This window comes from Thermobia domestica, chromosome 13 (assembly GCF_964235325.1).
Source record: "Thermobia domestica chromosome 13, izTheDome1.hap1.1, whole genome shotgun sequence".
NCBI lineage: Eukaryota > Metazoa > Arthropoda > Insecta > Zygentoma > Lepismatidae > Thermobia > Thermobia domestica.
In genome coordinates this window covers 190,292,996-190,310,448 of record NC_137466.1, presented here as the reverse complement: position 1 = coordinate 190,310,448, position 17,453 = coordinate 190,292,996, and the positions used below count along the sequence as shown (strand labels likewise).

General features: G+C 40.1%; 1 protein-coding gene across 4 annotated transcripts in view; it reads left to right on the top strand.

Annotated features, from left to right (window-relative positions):
• Positions 1–15,858, top strand: part of LOC145668877 (uncharacterized) — a 215,976-nt gene extending 200,118 nt beyond the window's left edge. For all 4 annotated transcript variants that reach the window (XM_081737133.1, XM_081737134.1, XM_081737132.1 and 1 more), the window contains exon 2: positions 11,369–15,858. In XM_081737133.1, coding sequence (XP_081593259.1) covers positions 11,397–15,614 — 4,218 coding nt within the window. In that variant the 5' untranslated portion in view covers positions 11,369–11,396 and the 3' untranslated portion in view covers positions 15,615–15,858. The remainder of the gene's footprint in view (positions 1–11,368) is intronic.
• The last annotated feature ends 1,595 nt before the right edge of the window (positions 15,859–17,453 follow it).

The following is a 17,453-nucleotide window of genomic DNA, read 5'->3' as shown; positions in this document are numbered from 1 at the left end:
GTGTGTGATTGTGGGTTAAAATCTAACCCTGTCGTTCGTCAACTATCAAGAATATGTTATCGTATCAGAAAGTGTTTTAGTAATCTAAAAAAATGTTCCAAGAAAGTTAATATATTCAAAGAAAATTATTTGCACAGAGGAAATTCTCTCTTTACACTATCGTAATATCTTCTTTACAAACGATTGACAGGATTTTCGACGAATCTTGAGAAGGTGGGGGTCTACCGTTTAGACAGGCCCCTCACTGGGTTTTTGCTATAGCTGAGTGTTCATTGTTGCAGAAATGAACATTTGTGTTACACCTTTCTGCACAAACGATGCACAAGCGACTGGCACCATTTTCGACCAATTTTCACAAGGTGGGGCTACGGTTTAGATAGGCATCACTTTGTTATCGCCCTAGCTATTTGTTCATTGTTGAACAAACGAAAATTTGTATTGCACATTTCTGCACAAACGATGCACAAACTTTTGATAACATTTTCGACCAATGTAGTGAAAGTGGGGACGCTAACATTTAGATTGCTATCCACTTTGTTTTGGTTTTAGCTCACGGTTCCTTTCTTGCACAAACGAAAATTTGTGCTGTACATATTTCGGCAAACTATGCACAAACGTTTGACACCATTTTCGACCAATTTTCCAAGGTGTTGACCTACCGTTTAGACATCCCCCGCTTTATTTTCGCTGTAGATCAATGTTCATTGTTGAGTAAACGAAAATTTGTGTTGCACATTTCTGCACAAACGATGCACAAACGTTTGACACCATTTTCGACATATTTTGACAAGGTGGGGGGCTACTGTTTAGACCGCCCCCACATATTTTTCGCTCTAGCTCATTGTTTAGTGTTGTACAAACGAAAATTTGTGTTGCAGATTTCTTCACAAACGATTGACACCATTTTCGACCAATTTTGACAAGGTGGGGGGGGGGCTACTGTTTAGACAGGCGCCACTTTGTTTTCGCTCTAGCTCATTGTTCATTGTTGCACAAACGAAAATTTGTGTTGCACATTTCTGCACAAACGATGCACAAACGATTGACACCATTTTCGACTTATTCTGACAAGGTGGAGGGGCTACCATTTAGACAGCCCCCCACTTTGTTTTCGCTCTAGCTCATTGTTCATTGTTGCACAAACGAAAATTTGTGTTGCACATTTCTGCACAAACGATGCACAAACGATAGACACAATTTTCGACCGATTTAGACAGCCCCCCCACTTTGTTTTCGCTCTAGCTCATTGTTCATTGTTGCACAAACGAAAATTTGTGTTGCACATTTCTGCACAAACGATGCACAAACGATTGACACCATTTTCGACCAATTTTGACAAGGTGGGGGGCTACCGTTTAGACAGCCTCCACTTTGTTTTCGCTCTAGCTCGTTGTTCATTGTTGCACAAACGAAAATTTGTGTTGCACATTTCTGCACAAAGCATTGACACCATTTTCGACTAATTCTGACAAGGTGGAGGGCTACCGTTTAGACAGCCCCCCACTTTGTTTTCGCTCTAGCTCGTTGTTCATTGTTGCACAAACGAGAATTTGTGTTGCACATTTCTGCACAAACAATGCACAAACGATTGACACCATTTTCGACTAATTTTGACAGTGGGTGGGGGCTACCGTTTAGAGAGCCCCTCACTTGTTTTTCGCTCTAGCTCATTGTTCATTGTTGCACAAACGAGAATTTGTGTTGCACATTTCTGCACAAACGATGCACAAACGATTGACACCATTTTCGACTTATTCTGACAAGGTGGGGGCTACCGTTTAGACAGACCCCCCACTTTGTTTTCGCTCTAGCTCATTGTTCATTGTTGCACAAACGAAAATTTGTGTTTCACATTTCTGCACAAAGGATTGACACCATTTTCGACTAATTCTGACAAGGTGGGGGCTACCGTTTAGACAGCCGCACTTTGTTTTCCCTCTAGCTCATTGTTCATTGTTGCACAAAAGAAAATTTGTGTTGCACATTTCTGCACAAACGATGCACAAACGATTGACACCATTTTCGACCAATTTTGACAAGGTGTGGGGGCTACTGTTTAGACAGCCGCCACTTTGTTTTCGCTCTAGCTCATTGTTTATTGTTGCACAAACAAAAATTTGTGTTGCACATTTCTGCACAAACGTGTGACACCATTTTCGACCAATTTTGACAAGGTGGGGGGCTACCGTTTAGACAGCCCCCACTTTGTTTTCGCTCTAGCTCATTCTTCATTGTTGCACAAACGAAAATTTGTGTTGCACATTTCTGCACAAACGATGCACAAACGTGTGACACCATTTTCGACCAATTTTGAGAAGGTGGGGGGCTACTGTTTAGACAGCCCCCACTTTGTTTTCGCTCTAGCTCATTGTTCATTGTTGCACAAACGAAAATTTTTGTTGCTCATTTCTGCACAAATGATGCACAAACGATTGACACCATTTTCGACTAATTTTGACAAGGGGTGGGGACTACCGTTTAGAGAGCCTTTCACTTGTTTTTCGCTCTAGCTCATTGTTCATTGTTGCACAAACGAAAATTTGTGTTGCACATTTCTGCACAAACGATGCACAAACGTTTGACACCATTTTCGACCAATTTTGACAAGGTGGGGGGCTACTGTTTAGACAGGCGCCACTTTGTTTTCGCTGTAGCTCATTGTTCATTGTTGCACAAACGAAAATTTGTGTTGCAAATTTCTGCACAAACGATGCACAAACGATTGACACCATTTTCGACTTATTCTGACAAGGTGGGGGGCTACCGTTTAGACAGCCCCCCACTTTGTTTTCGCTCTAGTTCATTGTTCATTGTTGCACAAACGAAATTTGTATTGCACATTTCTGCACAAACGATGCACAAACGATTGACACCATTTTCGACAAATTTTGACAAGGTGGGGGGGCTACCGTTTAGACAGCACCCCACTTTGTTTTCGCTCTAGCTCATTGCTCATTGTTGCACAACGAAAGTTTGTGTTGCACATTTCTTCACAAAGGATTGACACCATTTTCGACCAATTTTGAGAATGTGGAGGAGCTACCGTTTAGACAGCCCCCCCTTTTGTTTTCGCTCTAGTCCATTGTTCATTGTTGCACAAACGAACCTTTGTTGCACATTTCTGCACAAACGATGCAGAAAACGATTGACACCATTTGCGAACAATTTTGACAAGGTGGGGGGCTACCGTTTTGACAGCCCCCACTTTGTTTTCGCTTTAGCTCATTGTTCATTGTTGCACAAACGAAAATTTGTGTTGCACATTTCTGCACCAAGGATTGACACCATTTTCGACTAATTCTGACAAGGTGGGGGGCTACCGTTTAGTTAGCCCCCACTTTGTTTTCGCTCTAGCTTATTGTTCGTTGTTGCACAAACGAAAATTTGTGTTGCACATTTCTGCACAAACGATGCAAAAACGTGTGACACTATTTTCGACCAATTTTGGCAAGGTTGGGGGGCTACCGTTTAGAGAGCCCCTCACTTGTTTTTCGCTCTAGCTCATTGTTCATTGTTGCACAAACGAAAATTTGTGTTGTACATTTCTGCACAAAGGATAGACACCATTTTCGACTAATTCTGACAAGGTGGGGGGCTACCGTTTAGACAGCCCCACTTTGTTTTCGCTCTAGCTCATTGTTCATTGTTGCACAAACGAAAATTTGTGTTGCATATTTCTGCACAAACGATGCACAAACGTGTGACACCATTTTCGACCAATTTTGGCAAGGTTGGGGGGGCTACCGTTTAGACAGCCCCCCACTTTGTTTTCGCTCTAGCTCATTGTTCATTGTTGCACAAACGAAATTTGTGTTGCACATTTCTGCACAAACGATGCACAAACGATTGACACCATTTTCGACCAATTTTGAGAAGGTGGGGGGCTACCGTTTAGACAGCACCCCACTTTGTTTTCGCTCTAGCTCATTGTTCATTGTTGCACAAACGAAATTTGTGTTGCACATTTCTGCACAAACGATGCACAAACGATTGACACCATTTTCGACAAATTTTGACAAGGTGGTGGGGCTACCGTTTAGACAGCACCCCACTTTGTTTTCGCTCTAGCTCATTGTTCGTTGTTGCACAAACGAAAATTTGTGTTGCAGATTTCTGCACAAACGATGCAAAAACGTGTGACACCATTTTCGACCAATTTTGGCAAGGTTGGGGGGGCTACCGTTTAGAGAGCCCCTCACTTGTTTTTCGCTCTAGCTCATTGTTCATTGTTGCACAAACGAAAATTTGTGTTGTACATTTCTGCAAAAAGGATTGACACCATTTTCGACTAATTCTGACAAGATGGGGGGGCTACCGTTTAGACAGCCCCACTTTGTTTTCGCTCTAGCTCATTTTTCATTGTTGCACAAACGAAAATTTGTGTTGCATATTTCTGCACAAACGATGCACAAACGTGTGACACCATTTTCGACCAATTTTGGCAAGGTTGGGGGGGCTACCGTTTAGACAGCCCCACTTTTTTTTCGCTCTAGCTCATTGTTCATTGTTGCCAAACGAAAATTTGTGTTCCACATTTTTGCACAAACGATGCACAAACGATTGACACCATTTTCGACTAATTCTGACAAGGTGGGGGGGCTACAGTTTAGACAGCCCCACTTTGTTTTTCCTCTAGCTCATTGTTCATTGTTGCACAAACGAAAATTTGTGTTGCACATTTCTGCACAAACGATGCACAAACGATTGACACCATTTTCGACATATTTTGATAAGGTGGGGGGCTACCGTTTAGACAGACCCCCACTTTGTTTTCGCTCTAGCTCATTGTTCATTGTTGCACAAAGGAAAATTTGTGTTGCACATTTCTTCACAAACGATTGACACAATTTTCGACCAATTTTGAGAATGTGGAGGAGCTGCCGTTTAGATAGCCCCCATTTTGTTTTCGCTCTAGCCCATTGTTCATTGTTGCACAAACGAAACTTTTGTTGCACATTTCTGCACAAACGATGCACAAACGATTGACACCATTTTCGACCAATTTTGACAAGGTGGGGGGGCTACCGTTTTGACAGCCCCCCCACTTTGTTTTCGCTTTAGCTCATTGTTCATTGTTGCACAAACGAAAATTTGTGTTGCACATTTCTGCACAAAGGATTGACACCATTTTCGACTAATTCTGACAAGGTGGGGGGGCTACCGTTTAGACAGCCCCCTCTTTGTTTTCGCTCTAGCTCATTGTTCGTTGTTGCACAAACGAAAATTTGTGTTGCACATTTCTGCACAAACGATGCACAAACGTGTGACACCATTTTCGACCAATTTTGACAAGGTGGGGGGCTACCGTTTAGGCACAAATGAAATTTTTTGTTGCACATTTCTGCACAAACGATGCACAAACGATTGATACCATTTTCGACTAATTTTGACAAGGGGTGGGGGCTACCGTTTAGAGAGGCCCTCGCTTGTTTTTCGCTCTAGCTTATTGTTCATTGTTGCACAAACGAAAATTTGTGTTGCACATTTCTGCACAAACGATGCACAAACGTGTGACACCATTTTCGACCAATTTTGACAAGGTGGGGGGGCTACTGTTTAGACAGGCGCCACTTTGTTTTCGCTCTAGCTCATTGTTCATTGTTGCACAAACGAAAATTTGTGTTGCACATTTCTGCACAAACGATGCACAAACGATTGACACCATTTTCGACTTATTCTGACAAGGTGGGGGGCTACCATTTAGACAGCCCCCCCACTTTGTTTTCGCTCTAGCTCATTGTTCATTGTTGCACAAACGAAAATTTGTGTTGCACATTTCTGCACAAACGATGCACAAACGATTGACACCATTTTCGACCAATTTTGACAAGGTGGGGGGGCTACCGTTTAGACAGCCCCCCCACTTTGTTTTCGGTCTAGCTCATTGTTCATTGTTGCACAAACGAAAATTTGTGTTGCACATTTCTGCACAAACGATGCAGAAACGATTGACACCATTTTCGTCTAATTTTGACAAGGTGGGGGGGCTGTCTAAATGGACGTGAAAAAATGTATATTTTTGTATTTCACTGCATTTTTTTTTTTTTTTTTTTTTTTGTATTTCACATTACTATGAATTTCTACCATTGAAAAAATTACTGTAATTGTAATATATTATTCTACATCTATTACTGTGTAGGAGACAGTATTTCGGCTCGTACACATTTCCACGGTTAGCTGCTATGTTACGCTTCAATTGAGAGTGATACTAACACTGAGAAATGGAAGCATTTGTACGGTACGCGTCAAGTGAACGTTCGTAGAACACTCATTCGCACGTGAATGACAGAACAACACTTTGTTCAATAGGTATGTTTTGACTTCGACGCATCGCAAGTTGTGTGATTGCAATAATATGCGCCGTTTTGGTTAAAACAGCAAAGTTAAAAGTACAAGACATTTGTTTGTTCGTTCGTTATTTAGTGATCTTCGTTCTTAGTGAAAGGTTGAATACAGTTTTCGAAAATGAAAGCGTATTTTTTAAAATCTGAGTACTATATTTCATTGTAAATTGTTTTCTATTTTTAAATTAGAATAAAAAAATAAGGATAATGAATTAGCATAGGGGAAAACCAGTGATCGAGCTTTCATCTCTGCGAAAGGGAGATCAGTAATCGCAGAAAACAATTACCATGGTATTTTATATTTGCAAATAATAATAATAATAATAATAATAATAATAATAATAATAATAATAATAATAATAATATCATCTATGCGTGTGCCGCGAGAATTCAAGTTACACCCGTAGTGTGTCGCAAGTTGAAAAAAGGTTGGGAAATGCTGTTCTACAGTAATACATAGCGGGAAACTGTCATCTGCAAGAAGGGCATGGTGGCTCAGTGGTAGAGCGCTTATGTCTGGTGTGTGGGATTGCTGGTTCGATTCCCGGCCAAGTAAGTGTGGTGGATAATATCGTGTCCGTGGGGCCGCGGTGGCTTAGTGGTAGAGCGTTCACCTCTGGTGCATGGGGTCCTTGCTTCGATCCCAGTGCGCGTCAAATGAGCTTTGTGGTAGACAAACACTGTTTGCGTGAGTTTTCTCGGAGTTCTCCCGTTTCAAACCAGTTTCATCATTCCATCATTTCATTCATTTCTCATCATCACCACTCCTTTATCTTAGCCGACATAGCGGTGGGACGTAAAACTTAATATCGTGTACATGGGTTTTCTGGAGTCTCATTGCATCGATTCTTCCATCATCATTCACTTGCTTTAATCATCCGTTTTCCATAGCTTAATGGTATAATCGTGTGAAATTAAACTGAAAGATTTCATTTCATTTGATATCTTTACTGAAACCGGAAGTGGTAGAAATCTACTACTACTTCTTCCGGTTTCAATATTGAACAAAACAGACTTCTCCACGAGGTATACACGTGACACCGCTATTTATTATTTTTTTATTATTATTATATCTTTAAAACGTGCGGCTTTAGATGGGAACTTCACCACATTTCCCCGCTCATTGTGGATGCCTACAGATGAGTGGAGATGACCAATTCCATTTGTTTTTCTTGTGCTCTTCCTTTGTTTTCTTCTTTCTGCTTTTAACTTATTTATTTTGTTGAGTTCCTTTGGGGCTAAGCGGTTAGCGTACGCACCTTTTGGCGTGGGAGACTCGGGTTCGATTCTCGGTCAGAGCTTCTGTGCTTCGGATTCAACGTTAATCAGTAGGTCCACGTCTCATATAACTTTGCTGCTGAACGGGACGTTAAACTCATCTCTACTCAACTCTGCTATACTCTACTCTATATTTTGTTTTAAGTACCGTTAACCGAATGATCATAGGTGGAAAGTATGTTTCTTGTTTCGTTGATGGATTACGTTGGTCTATAATTGAGACTTTTTCTATGGTTTTCTCTCAGGTCGACTATATGAAAGATGGGTTGGTACATAGCCATCCAACTTCTTTCTGAAATTTACTTCCTGAGTCTTTCTAACAAGTAAGGTTTCCCAGGTGATACACGCCGATTTTAATCAAACTTCACAGATTTGTAGAACAGCAAAAAATAAGCGACACGTATTTTTTTATAGCGGCCCATATGCATATTTAGGCGGTATAATAGGGCTGTCAAATTGAAACAACAAAGCATACTTTAGGTAATAGCACGAAAACAAGAAGAGATAGCCAAACATTGTAAAGGAGCAAGTTGTCATGACACGATAAGCATTTCAATAACACATAGCGCTTTCACGGGGATAACACACAACATCCGCAAATGGACCAATCAGGGATGAAAAGCAATCACAGAGCTTTACCTATTACGCGGAATCCAAATAACGTAGGTAAGAATAAAGAATGATAAAAAATAAGTGATACGGGTTTTTTCGTTTTTGCAAGATGAGACAAATAACGTAAATAGATGCATCGTTATCTCAATGTCGAAAGATTGGAGAACTGTGAATATGAAGATGTGAACGCCTGTATGAGAGGCAACCCGTCAATCAGTGTTGTAGAACTGGTTGCAGGTGACAGGTAGAATCCTGCTCGAAAGATAAATACCAAACCTGGTCTTGTTGTTCAATGCTCATGATCAGTAATTTAAAAGCCAGCCAGCAGTAAACGAAATCACGCCCTTCCTGTAAGAATCGGCCGTATAGGATAGTAATACAAACATTGATATTGTTTTGCAACAAGCCCCATTGTAGGGATAAATTGGCCCTTTGCGGGATACTAAACAACATGAATTGCATCACTGGTTATGTTCTTCGGTTTTAGTTATGCCCAGTTCTTTGTCAATGACACTAGACCTGTTTTCTAGATGTTTGTGTTCGGAATGCTACGTTTAGTTCTATCTATTAATACAACAGAGGAATGGTTTCCAATATTGACATGTGGCAACTTCAAACGCATTTGAATGGCCAAGAACGGTATTTATGTACTGTTTTCGTAAATGTATATCGAACTGTTTTCTTAGTTAGTTGTAGGACTTTTCATTTTCATTTGACGTGCCATACTTTATAATATTTATATTTGTATATTTCGAAACAAATACATGTAGCCCCGAATCATTTAATATCGTTTTAATACTGCTTATGTCAAGAAAGTTATATTAGGCTCATGTCCGATTTCAATAAGAATCATTTGTATGACGAATATTTACTACAATTGCTTATATTCGTTCCATACAATATTCGACATTACGCTACATTCTGTTAAATAGCAGCCGGCTATGGTTCAACATACAGCATATTACCGAAAATAGTGCTTGTGTAACATATTCATGTGTTCTGGTTTAAATGCATGCTCATATGCATGTGACTATGAATTGTCTATTTTTGTCAACCTGTTCAATTGTGTTCAACATGTTGTTTAGTATCCCACAAAGGGCCAATTTATCCCTACAACGGGGCTTGTTGCAAAACAATATCAATGTTTGTATTACTATCCTATACGGCCGATTCTTACAGGGAGGGCGTGATTTCGTTTACTGCTGACTGGCTTTTAAATTACTGATCATGAGCATTGAACTGTTTGCAATCACTAACTACTAATAGATATAACATATAAACCATTGAACAACAAGACCATGTTTGGTATTTATCTCTCGAGCAGGATTCTACCTGTCACCTGCAATCAGTTCTACAACACTGATTGACGGGTTGCCTCTCATACAGGCGTTCACATCTTCATATTCACAGTTCTCCAATCTTTCGACATTGAGATAACGATGCATCTATTTACGTTATTTGTCTCATCTTGCAAAAACGAAAAAACCCGTATCACTTATTTTTTATCATTCTTTATTCTTACCTACGTTATTTGGATTCCGCGTAATAGGTAAAGCTCTGTGATTGCTTTTCATCCCTGATTGGTCCATTTGCGGATGTTGTGTGTTATCCCCGTGGAAGCGCTATGTGTTATTGAAATGCTTATCGTGTCATGACAACTTGCTCCTTTACAATGTTTGGCTATCTCTTCTTGTTTTCGTGCTATTACCTAAAGTATGCTTTGTTGTTTCAATTTGACAGCCCTATTATACCGCCTAAATATGCATATGGGCCGCTATAAAAAAATACGTGTCGCTTATTTTTTGCTGTTCTACAAATCTCTGAAGTTTGATTAAAATCGGCGTGTATCACCTGGGAAACCTTACGTGTAAGTAAAAATTCTTGCCATTTTAGCTTTGTTCAAAAAACATAAATAATAATAATAAAAAAGACAACAAGGATTTTACAGCATATGAAATACCATGAAATCGATCGATAAGAGTTTCTTTTCTGTTCATTATTTTCAGGTTATGAAATATATGAGAATATAAACGGTATGTACTTATCTTCTCCATCGTTTGTGTATGTACAAAATTATTTATGATATTTCAGATGTTTTCGCTTCAGTTTCGCAAAGGACAGAAGGTGTGTCAATAAACAGAAAATCTATAGACACAGTTAAAATTACAAGAGAACTCATAATTACGTTAATAACTGAGGGAAATATTAATACATTATTAATTTGAAGCATTATACCTAAGCTGTTCCCAATAATCATAAAAGGTACCTTGTGACAGACATGGTCAGTAGTCTGTGTTTTGTTATATCGAAGATGGAATAGTTTGATGTCGGTGAGAAAAACAGAATTAATGAAAACACGGGCCATTGACAGTGTCAGTCACGAGGTGGAGTTGTCCATGAAACTAGTAACAGCTTGAGGAATGTTGCAAATTGATAATTTCTTTATTATGCGCACTCTCTCAATTTTACTTGTGATTTTTTTTTTACCACATCTTCTGTTCTTTGAGAAAATGTCGCGCATTGACCTGGAATATCAGTAACAGTGTTGTATCATACATTTATTTATTTACTTATCGTGTTGTATTTTTACAAGCGATAAAGTAACTTGTTATACTAGTCATATTCTACTGATTGTTGTTTGACGTAGGATCATGTTTTTACGAGCAGAGAAATGGCAGAGAGAAACACTAGAGTACAGAAGGGAAGAGATATCAAGAAGGAAAATGGACTAAATAAAGTGTTGGCAGTATGTGTAATCATGGATCCACATGTAGTATACTTGTAAAATAGTCGACAATGCTATTAATGTTCTTATTTCTCTGCCACCACTGTCCTTTCTCAAGGCCAGGCTTCGTACCTGATCCTTCTCCTTTTCGTATGATATACTAAAACAGGAGCAGCAAAATGTGACGTCAGAGAACATTCAGTTTGAGTTGATTGTGACAAAATTAACCGAACAGTATTTAAAAATGTGCCTTGTTTATATATGTATATTGAAGCATGAAATACGGACTTTCATGAATGTCAAATAGCATTTAAACTTATGGAAGTGTGAAATTTTTGTGTAATACTTGTTTCATTTGGTGTAGAAAATGCAATGATTAATTCCTATTTGTCGTTTTGTGTCATTTCAGGCTGGACCAGAAAACTGTTGGAATCCTCATGAAGAAGGTCCCTCGGCAACAGTCCAGTAGTGACTGTGACAGAGACTTGGCAGTCACTCGCAGACATTCTGTGAGGGATATTAAACTCACTTTCGAGGAGCGTAGTCAAAAATCGCCGCCACCAGTGCCTGATCCAAGAAGACATAGTTTAGCCTCTGATGTTCCCATCCCCTCGCAACAGTCACAGATTAGTGTTAATCATCGCGTACATCGAGACAACGAAAACTGTACAAGTCTTCCCGCGGACTCCGAAGAGCAAATCACTCACAGAGAATCCGTTAAGATAGTGTTATCGTCCAAACAAGAAAGTAAAAGTGGTGTCGATGAAAATCGGTCTTTGCCCGAAGTAGCTGGAAGACCAAAAATTCCTCCCCGCAATACTGCCGCTACTAAGAAAGACAAACAGCAAGACGTAATTACAGTAGAAATAATATCAAAGACAAGCGATCCAGTTTCCAATAGTTGCGTAGAAGCTACCGAAAATCAGGACACAACCCATGTTCTTGATGAAAAGAAACCAGAGATAACACCGGAAACCAACGACATTCAGAATATCCAGCGTGCACCTCGGGTGTATAGAGATCCTAAAAACCCTTTGCAAAGTCCTCCGTTAGTAAAAGCTATTCATAGAAGATTGAGTCAGGACGAGTCTTTGGAACAAGGAGTTCAAGAAGATTCTAAAGAACTTTCTTTGCAAAATTCAAGCGCCGTAAAGAAATCCGATTTAGAAGGTTGCATCAACAATAACACCGAGAAGAAAGAAGGAGTTGCTGAAAGTAAACGCCAAACTTCAGAAACTGAAAAATCAACTACAAGGACTAACCAAGAAGACGTAACGAAACCAAACACTGACCAGAGGCCATCGGATGGCACTCTGAGTGTTTCTGAAGCCTCTAAATCTCTTGCAAAAAGCCAAAGTTTAATCGAGAAACTTCAGAGTAATCTGTCCACTAAACTTAGTAGTGCCACTGTTGAATCGTTTAAGACTAAGTACATTGCTGCAACTTCACCATCGCTTTTAGGAAAGTTTGATCACAGAAAGTCTGAAGATTTGGCCAGACTACAACCATTACCGAAACCGAAACCATTGGAAGATTATAGAAGACGCTCACTAGAAATACCTGCCTTCTCTTCATTACCTTTGTCTTTACAGACTGAGGAGAAGGACCGAGTCAGTAAACCGTTTACAAGTCTAACGCAAAACGAACCACCTAAGAAAGAGACTACTCAGCCAAAGGCATATATAACCGAAAATCGTCCTTTCAATTTGACACAGTCAATTAAACAAGAAGAAGCTAAGAAAGGTGCTGGTACCAATTTACCACCAACAGCATCTCAAATAAGAGAAGTGCCTAATCGTGTAGTTATACGTAGCACTGTTACCTGTAACAGCACGGAAAAGCTTAGTACGCCTGAGAAAGTATTCATACCTGAGAATTCTACTTCAAATGCTTCGGATTCGATTCCAAATTCCTCGACTTTTGAAGTAATAACAACAGACACAGTTACTATTACTTCATCTTTTGATCAACAAAAAGAATCACAGAAGTCAAAAAGCAAGAAACAAGGCGTTGACAAAACTCCCAAAGATACATCAACTTCAAGTTCAAAACCGTCGTTAGAAGTTTATACCAGCAGTACCGTTAGTGTTACTCCAATAGCAAGTACTGAAGAACAAAAAGAAAGAAAATCACCCCACCGAACAAGAAGCGCTTCCCCAGTTCTGTCTAAGGAACGAATCAGACGCGGAGATTCCAGTATCAACCGGAACAATGATAACAGCAGCGTTAAGTTGACGACAAGCAACTATTCCAGAGAAAGAAATAATCAGAAACCAGTTAGACAGCAAAAGTTAGAACGTACGTCAGCGACACCTTTGTATGCTAACTTGGAAGAACTTTATTCGAAAAAACGGGACAACCAGAAACCGTTTGCAGAACCAAAGTTAGAACGATCACCAGCAACTAATTCTTTCTCTAACCCTCCTGAGGGATTTGATTCTAAAAGGAAAGACAGGGATAAACCACTAGAACAACAAAAGTTAGAACGTTCGTCGTTACCGACACATTTGTACACTAATTCTGAATCCAATTATCCTAGATGGAAAGATAATCAGAATCCAGTGAAACAAGTGCCAACAAATAACAGAATTGAAGCTACTTCAACCAATAGCCAAAGGAATTTACCATTGGAATCCCATAAATCAAAGGAAGATGGCTATGCTAAATTAATTCAAGAGCTTACTAAGCAAGAAGATTCAAGAATTGGTGACAAATATAAAGTTCCAGAGCGCGTAAATTCAGAAAAAAATACGCGAAATTATTCTGTCAGAAATCCTCAAATAGTTGACTTGCGATCATCTCCCGTGGTAAGCTCTCCAGTGAGAAGTTCAGTTAATACTTCGATTACAACTTCATTTGTTGGGAATCGTCAGGAATATTTAAAAGAAGTACCACCCCCTGTTCCTAAGAAGAAGACATCATACGTTTCTAAGACGTTGGAAAGGCTATCTTCTCCTCCACCAAGCTCCCCAATTCAACAGTCAACAGAACTGAAATCTGTTTTGAAATCAAAGCCGCCAGCGACACCTCGTCCCATTTCAAGTCCTCCTGTGAAACAGTGGAAGACGACGATACCAGATACTTCGTTGGTGTTAGAAGAGCGATTGAGCCAATTGAGAAAGGACAGACTTAGCGAATCAGATTCAGGACATTATAGAACACCTGGCAGTAGTTTGGTAAGCTCTGCATCGTCTACTCCTTTAACGTCTCCAAGAGGAGTGTCCAGTCCCCTCCCTAGAGGCTATCGTGTGTATCCGCAAAGAGGGGGAAGCCTTGACAGGCAAACTGCAAATAGTAGGCTGTATTCCAGCCCTGACGGATCACGGCACACACGTTCACATTCAGCTGACAGAGGAGCTGGGTATACCCGCGTGAGTACTTTGCCGGCTTCCTATAATAGACAACCTATTTACGGCACCAGAGAAAGTGATATTGATAGCGACGTCGAATTACGAGTGCACCAACAATCAAGACAGCCAGAAAGACGGAACTACGTTTCAGAGTATCCTCCAGGTGGTGAATACTTACCATCTAACAGGGGCAACAATCTTCTGGTTCCTTTGACGGCAGCTCAAAGACCAAGAAGTTTACCAGTATCCCCACAAGGTAATATATTAATCCAAAACAAACCACTTTCTTCTTCATCTGTCGGAGGAAGTCCTTATATTCATTCAGGACACCCTCACGGGGTTTCTTCTTCATTGGTTTCATCCAATCAGAGACCAAGAAGCCTTTCACCAGTACGGAGTGAGACAGTTGTGAGACCCCAACCGATTTCGCCAAACATGAGTTTCGTAAGAGGTTCACCTTTAAGGTCCACCATAGGCTCTGTGCGTTCACCGCCAACAATATATGAAGAAACCGATCGTGGTAATAACAAACCACCAGTGGAAGAAAAACAAAGATTCCGACGATCAGCAAGTATGAGTCCACACAAAATCAAAGAATACAATAATAGAAAACAGAATATGGCTGCAATTCAAGGGCAGGCAATTGCTACTAGTTCACCGGTGCCGCAGGACCCTCCTTATGCCCCAATATTCAAACGCGGAAGTCTTAGTTCGGTTGCGTCATCTGTTGATTCGATATACGCTGTTCCACCCGCTCCTAAGAAAGTGAGTTTTTCCAGTTCCTTGCCAACAAAACAATATCCAAACGGCGCTAATGTCATACAGTCTGCGTCGCCATCTACAGCAAGAAATGGACCAGATCCAACAGCATCAAATCGACGTTACCATCAACAAGTACGTCGCCTGGAAAGTTCCGATTCGGTGTTCTCCGATGGACCAATGTCTCCTCTAAACACGCCACTACAACATCATCCAGGCTCAGCGTGGAGACGAGTGTCGAATGGAGAGGGGCAGTTGCCCCCGGATCGCCCACTACCTCCTGAGCCTATTGAAATGTCCAAGGATGCTGATCGTCTGCCTCCGGATCGCCGATACACAGGTAAACACAACAACAATAGTAGCAAAACGCATGCCTCGTCTTCTTCCGCGAATTCTTCTCTTGAGGAAACAGTATTTTGTTTCCCCGCTAGGTGGCAGGTTCGATCAGATGCACAGTCCGTTGAAGAATCGGAGTCGGGCAGTGAAGCGGGAGAAGTTCAAAGAATTCTTCAAGGTAGAACGTACTTCAGATTTCAAGGTAAGTAATGCAAGTAATGTAACCACACAGTACAAGGTTATAATGGGGTTTTCCCTTCCTAAGCTATAAATCACACCGTTACCAATAACTAATGCTACATGTGTCCAACCTATTCTTGTGTTTTACAGCATTTCTTCCCTTCATACATTCTTTACAAATTTGCAGATTTAGCAGTACGGTAACTGAATATCTTTCCTTACTGTTAAAGTTGTTGGTGATCGAGAACTTGGGTTCAATTTCCGATTAGAGGGCATCTAATGTAATATAGTGGGGTCTCGCAGGCATGTAGCCAGGATTTATTGAAGGGGGGGGGGTCCGTGATATGAAATACTATGGTCATCACACCAGGGGCCAGATCATATTTTACTGTAACATGTATTGGTTCGTTTAGCCAGGATTACGTAATGGGGGTGGGGGGTGGGATGAAATTCTGAAGGCCCAAAAGCTCGATCAATCTAAACTACTTTACTATTAACAAATATTGGTTAGTTAGGACAATAAAATGAGGATATGTTGGTAATTATTTTAATAACAAAATATGAAGAAATCTCGAGTAAAAAAAGAGTATTGAAAAAGATTTTACAATATTTATATCCTTCCTCTATTCAAATATAACAATTTTCCTTTCATTATGACCTCAACTATAATAATAAGTACATACTCAATAATGTCTTGTAAAATATTTTACAATATCTGCGTTCCTCTCTCTGTTGAATCAACTGTTAACATATTTTTTCCTCATAAATTTTTGTTTTTATTACGTCAACTATTGTTTGTTCCAAATGACAGGTTAAAGGAGCAGTAGAAAATTGTTTTTGAAATAACATGTTTGATACTGCAAGAATGAGATGACGAAAAATTATAATAAAAAAATGTCCACGCTTGCACTATGCTTTCGGAGCTTGAAATCTCCCTGACTAGTAGCAGATATTCTGAGAATTCCGTAACTTTTCTAGAAATTTCAAATTCCCTGACTCTTCCAGGTTATCTCCCTCACCTCGCCACCATGTATTTGCAAGTAATACAAATCTCCTCAAAAGAAAGAGTAACCAAAAGCTTGCTTTAGCTTTTTATTTTTAACGCTGATCCTTCTTCTCATTTCATTTTGTTTCATCCTTCCATATTTTTTTTTATTTCTAGACTCGAAGGGGGGGGGGGAGGTCCGGACACCCCAGACCTCCCCCTTGGCCACGTGCCTGGATCTCGTTCATATACATTCATCCATATGATTGATTCCAAGTAGGAGCGGCAATTCTTCTGTTACTTTTGTATATAAAGTACGAGAAAAGATCACGTTATGAAGTAGGGTACCACTATAATCGCCCTCACTTCGAATCAAATACATACAATCAGTGGTGTCATTCAGGCTGTTCCCGGGCTCATTTGACTATCACACGAGCTCGGGCCGGGCTCGTGCCTAAATGCTAAAACATATTTCGGACTCAGGTCGGGCCTTACATTGTAAATTTACGGGCCGGGCCGGGCCGGACTCGGGCTAAAAATTCCGGCCTGTGCAGACCTCTACCGTGCGTGTGGTTCCAAGTACTCTCTTCAAGTATCCTACATAGTCAATGTAATTATCAATGATACTATATTATTATTATTATTATTATTATTATTATTATTATTATTATTATTATTATTATTATTATTATTATTATTATTATTATTATTATTATTATTGTAACACCGTGTATAACCATGAAAGATAGGCGGTTTGTATCTGAATATTAGAAACTAGTTAACTGTCGACCTTGGTTATAGGGAAGTCTTCAGAGGGCAAAGACATGGGTCACGAGGTTCTGGGTTTGAGTTCCGGAGACGCAAGTATTCGGGCTTGAGCCAAA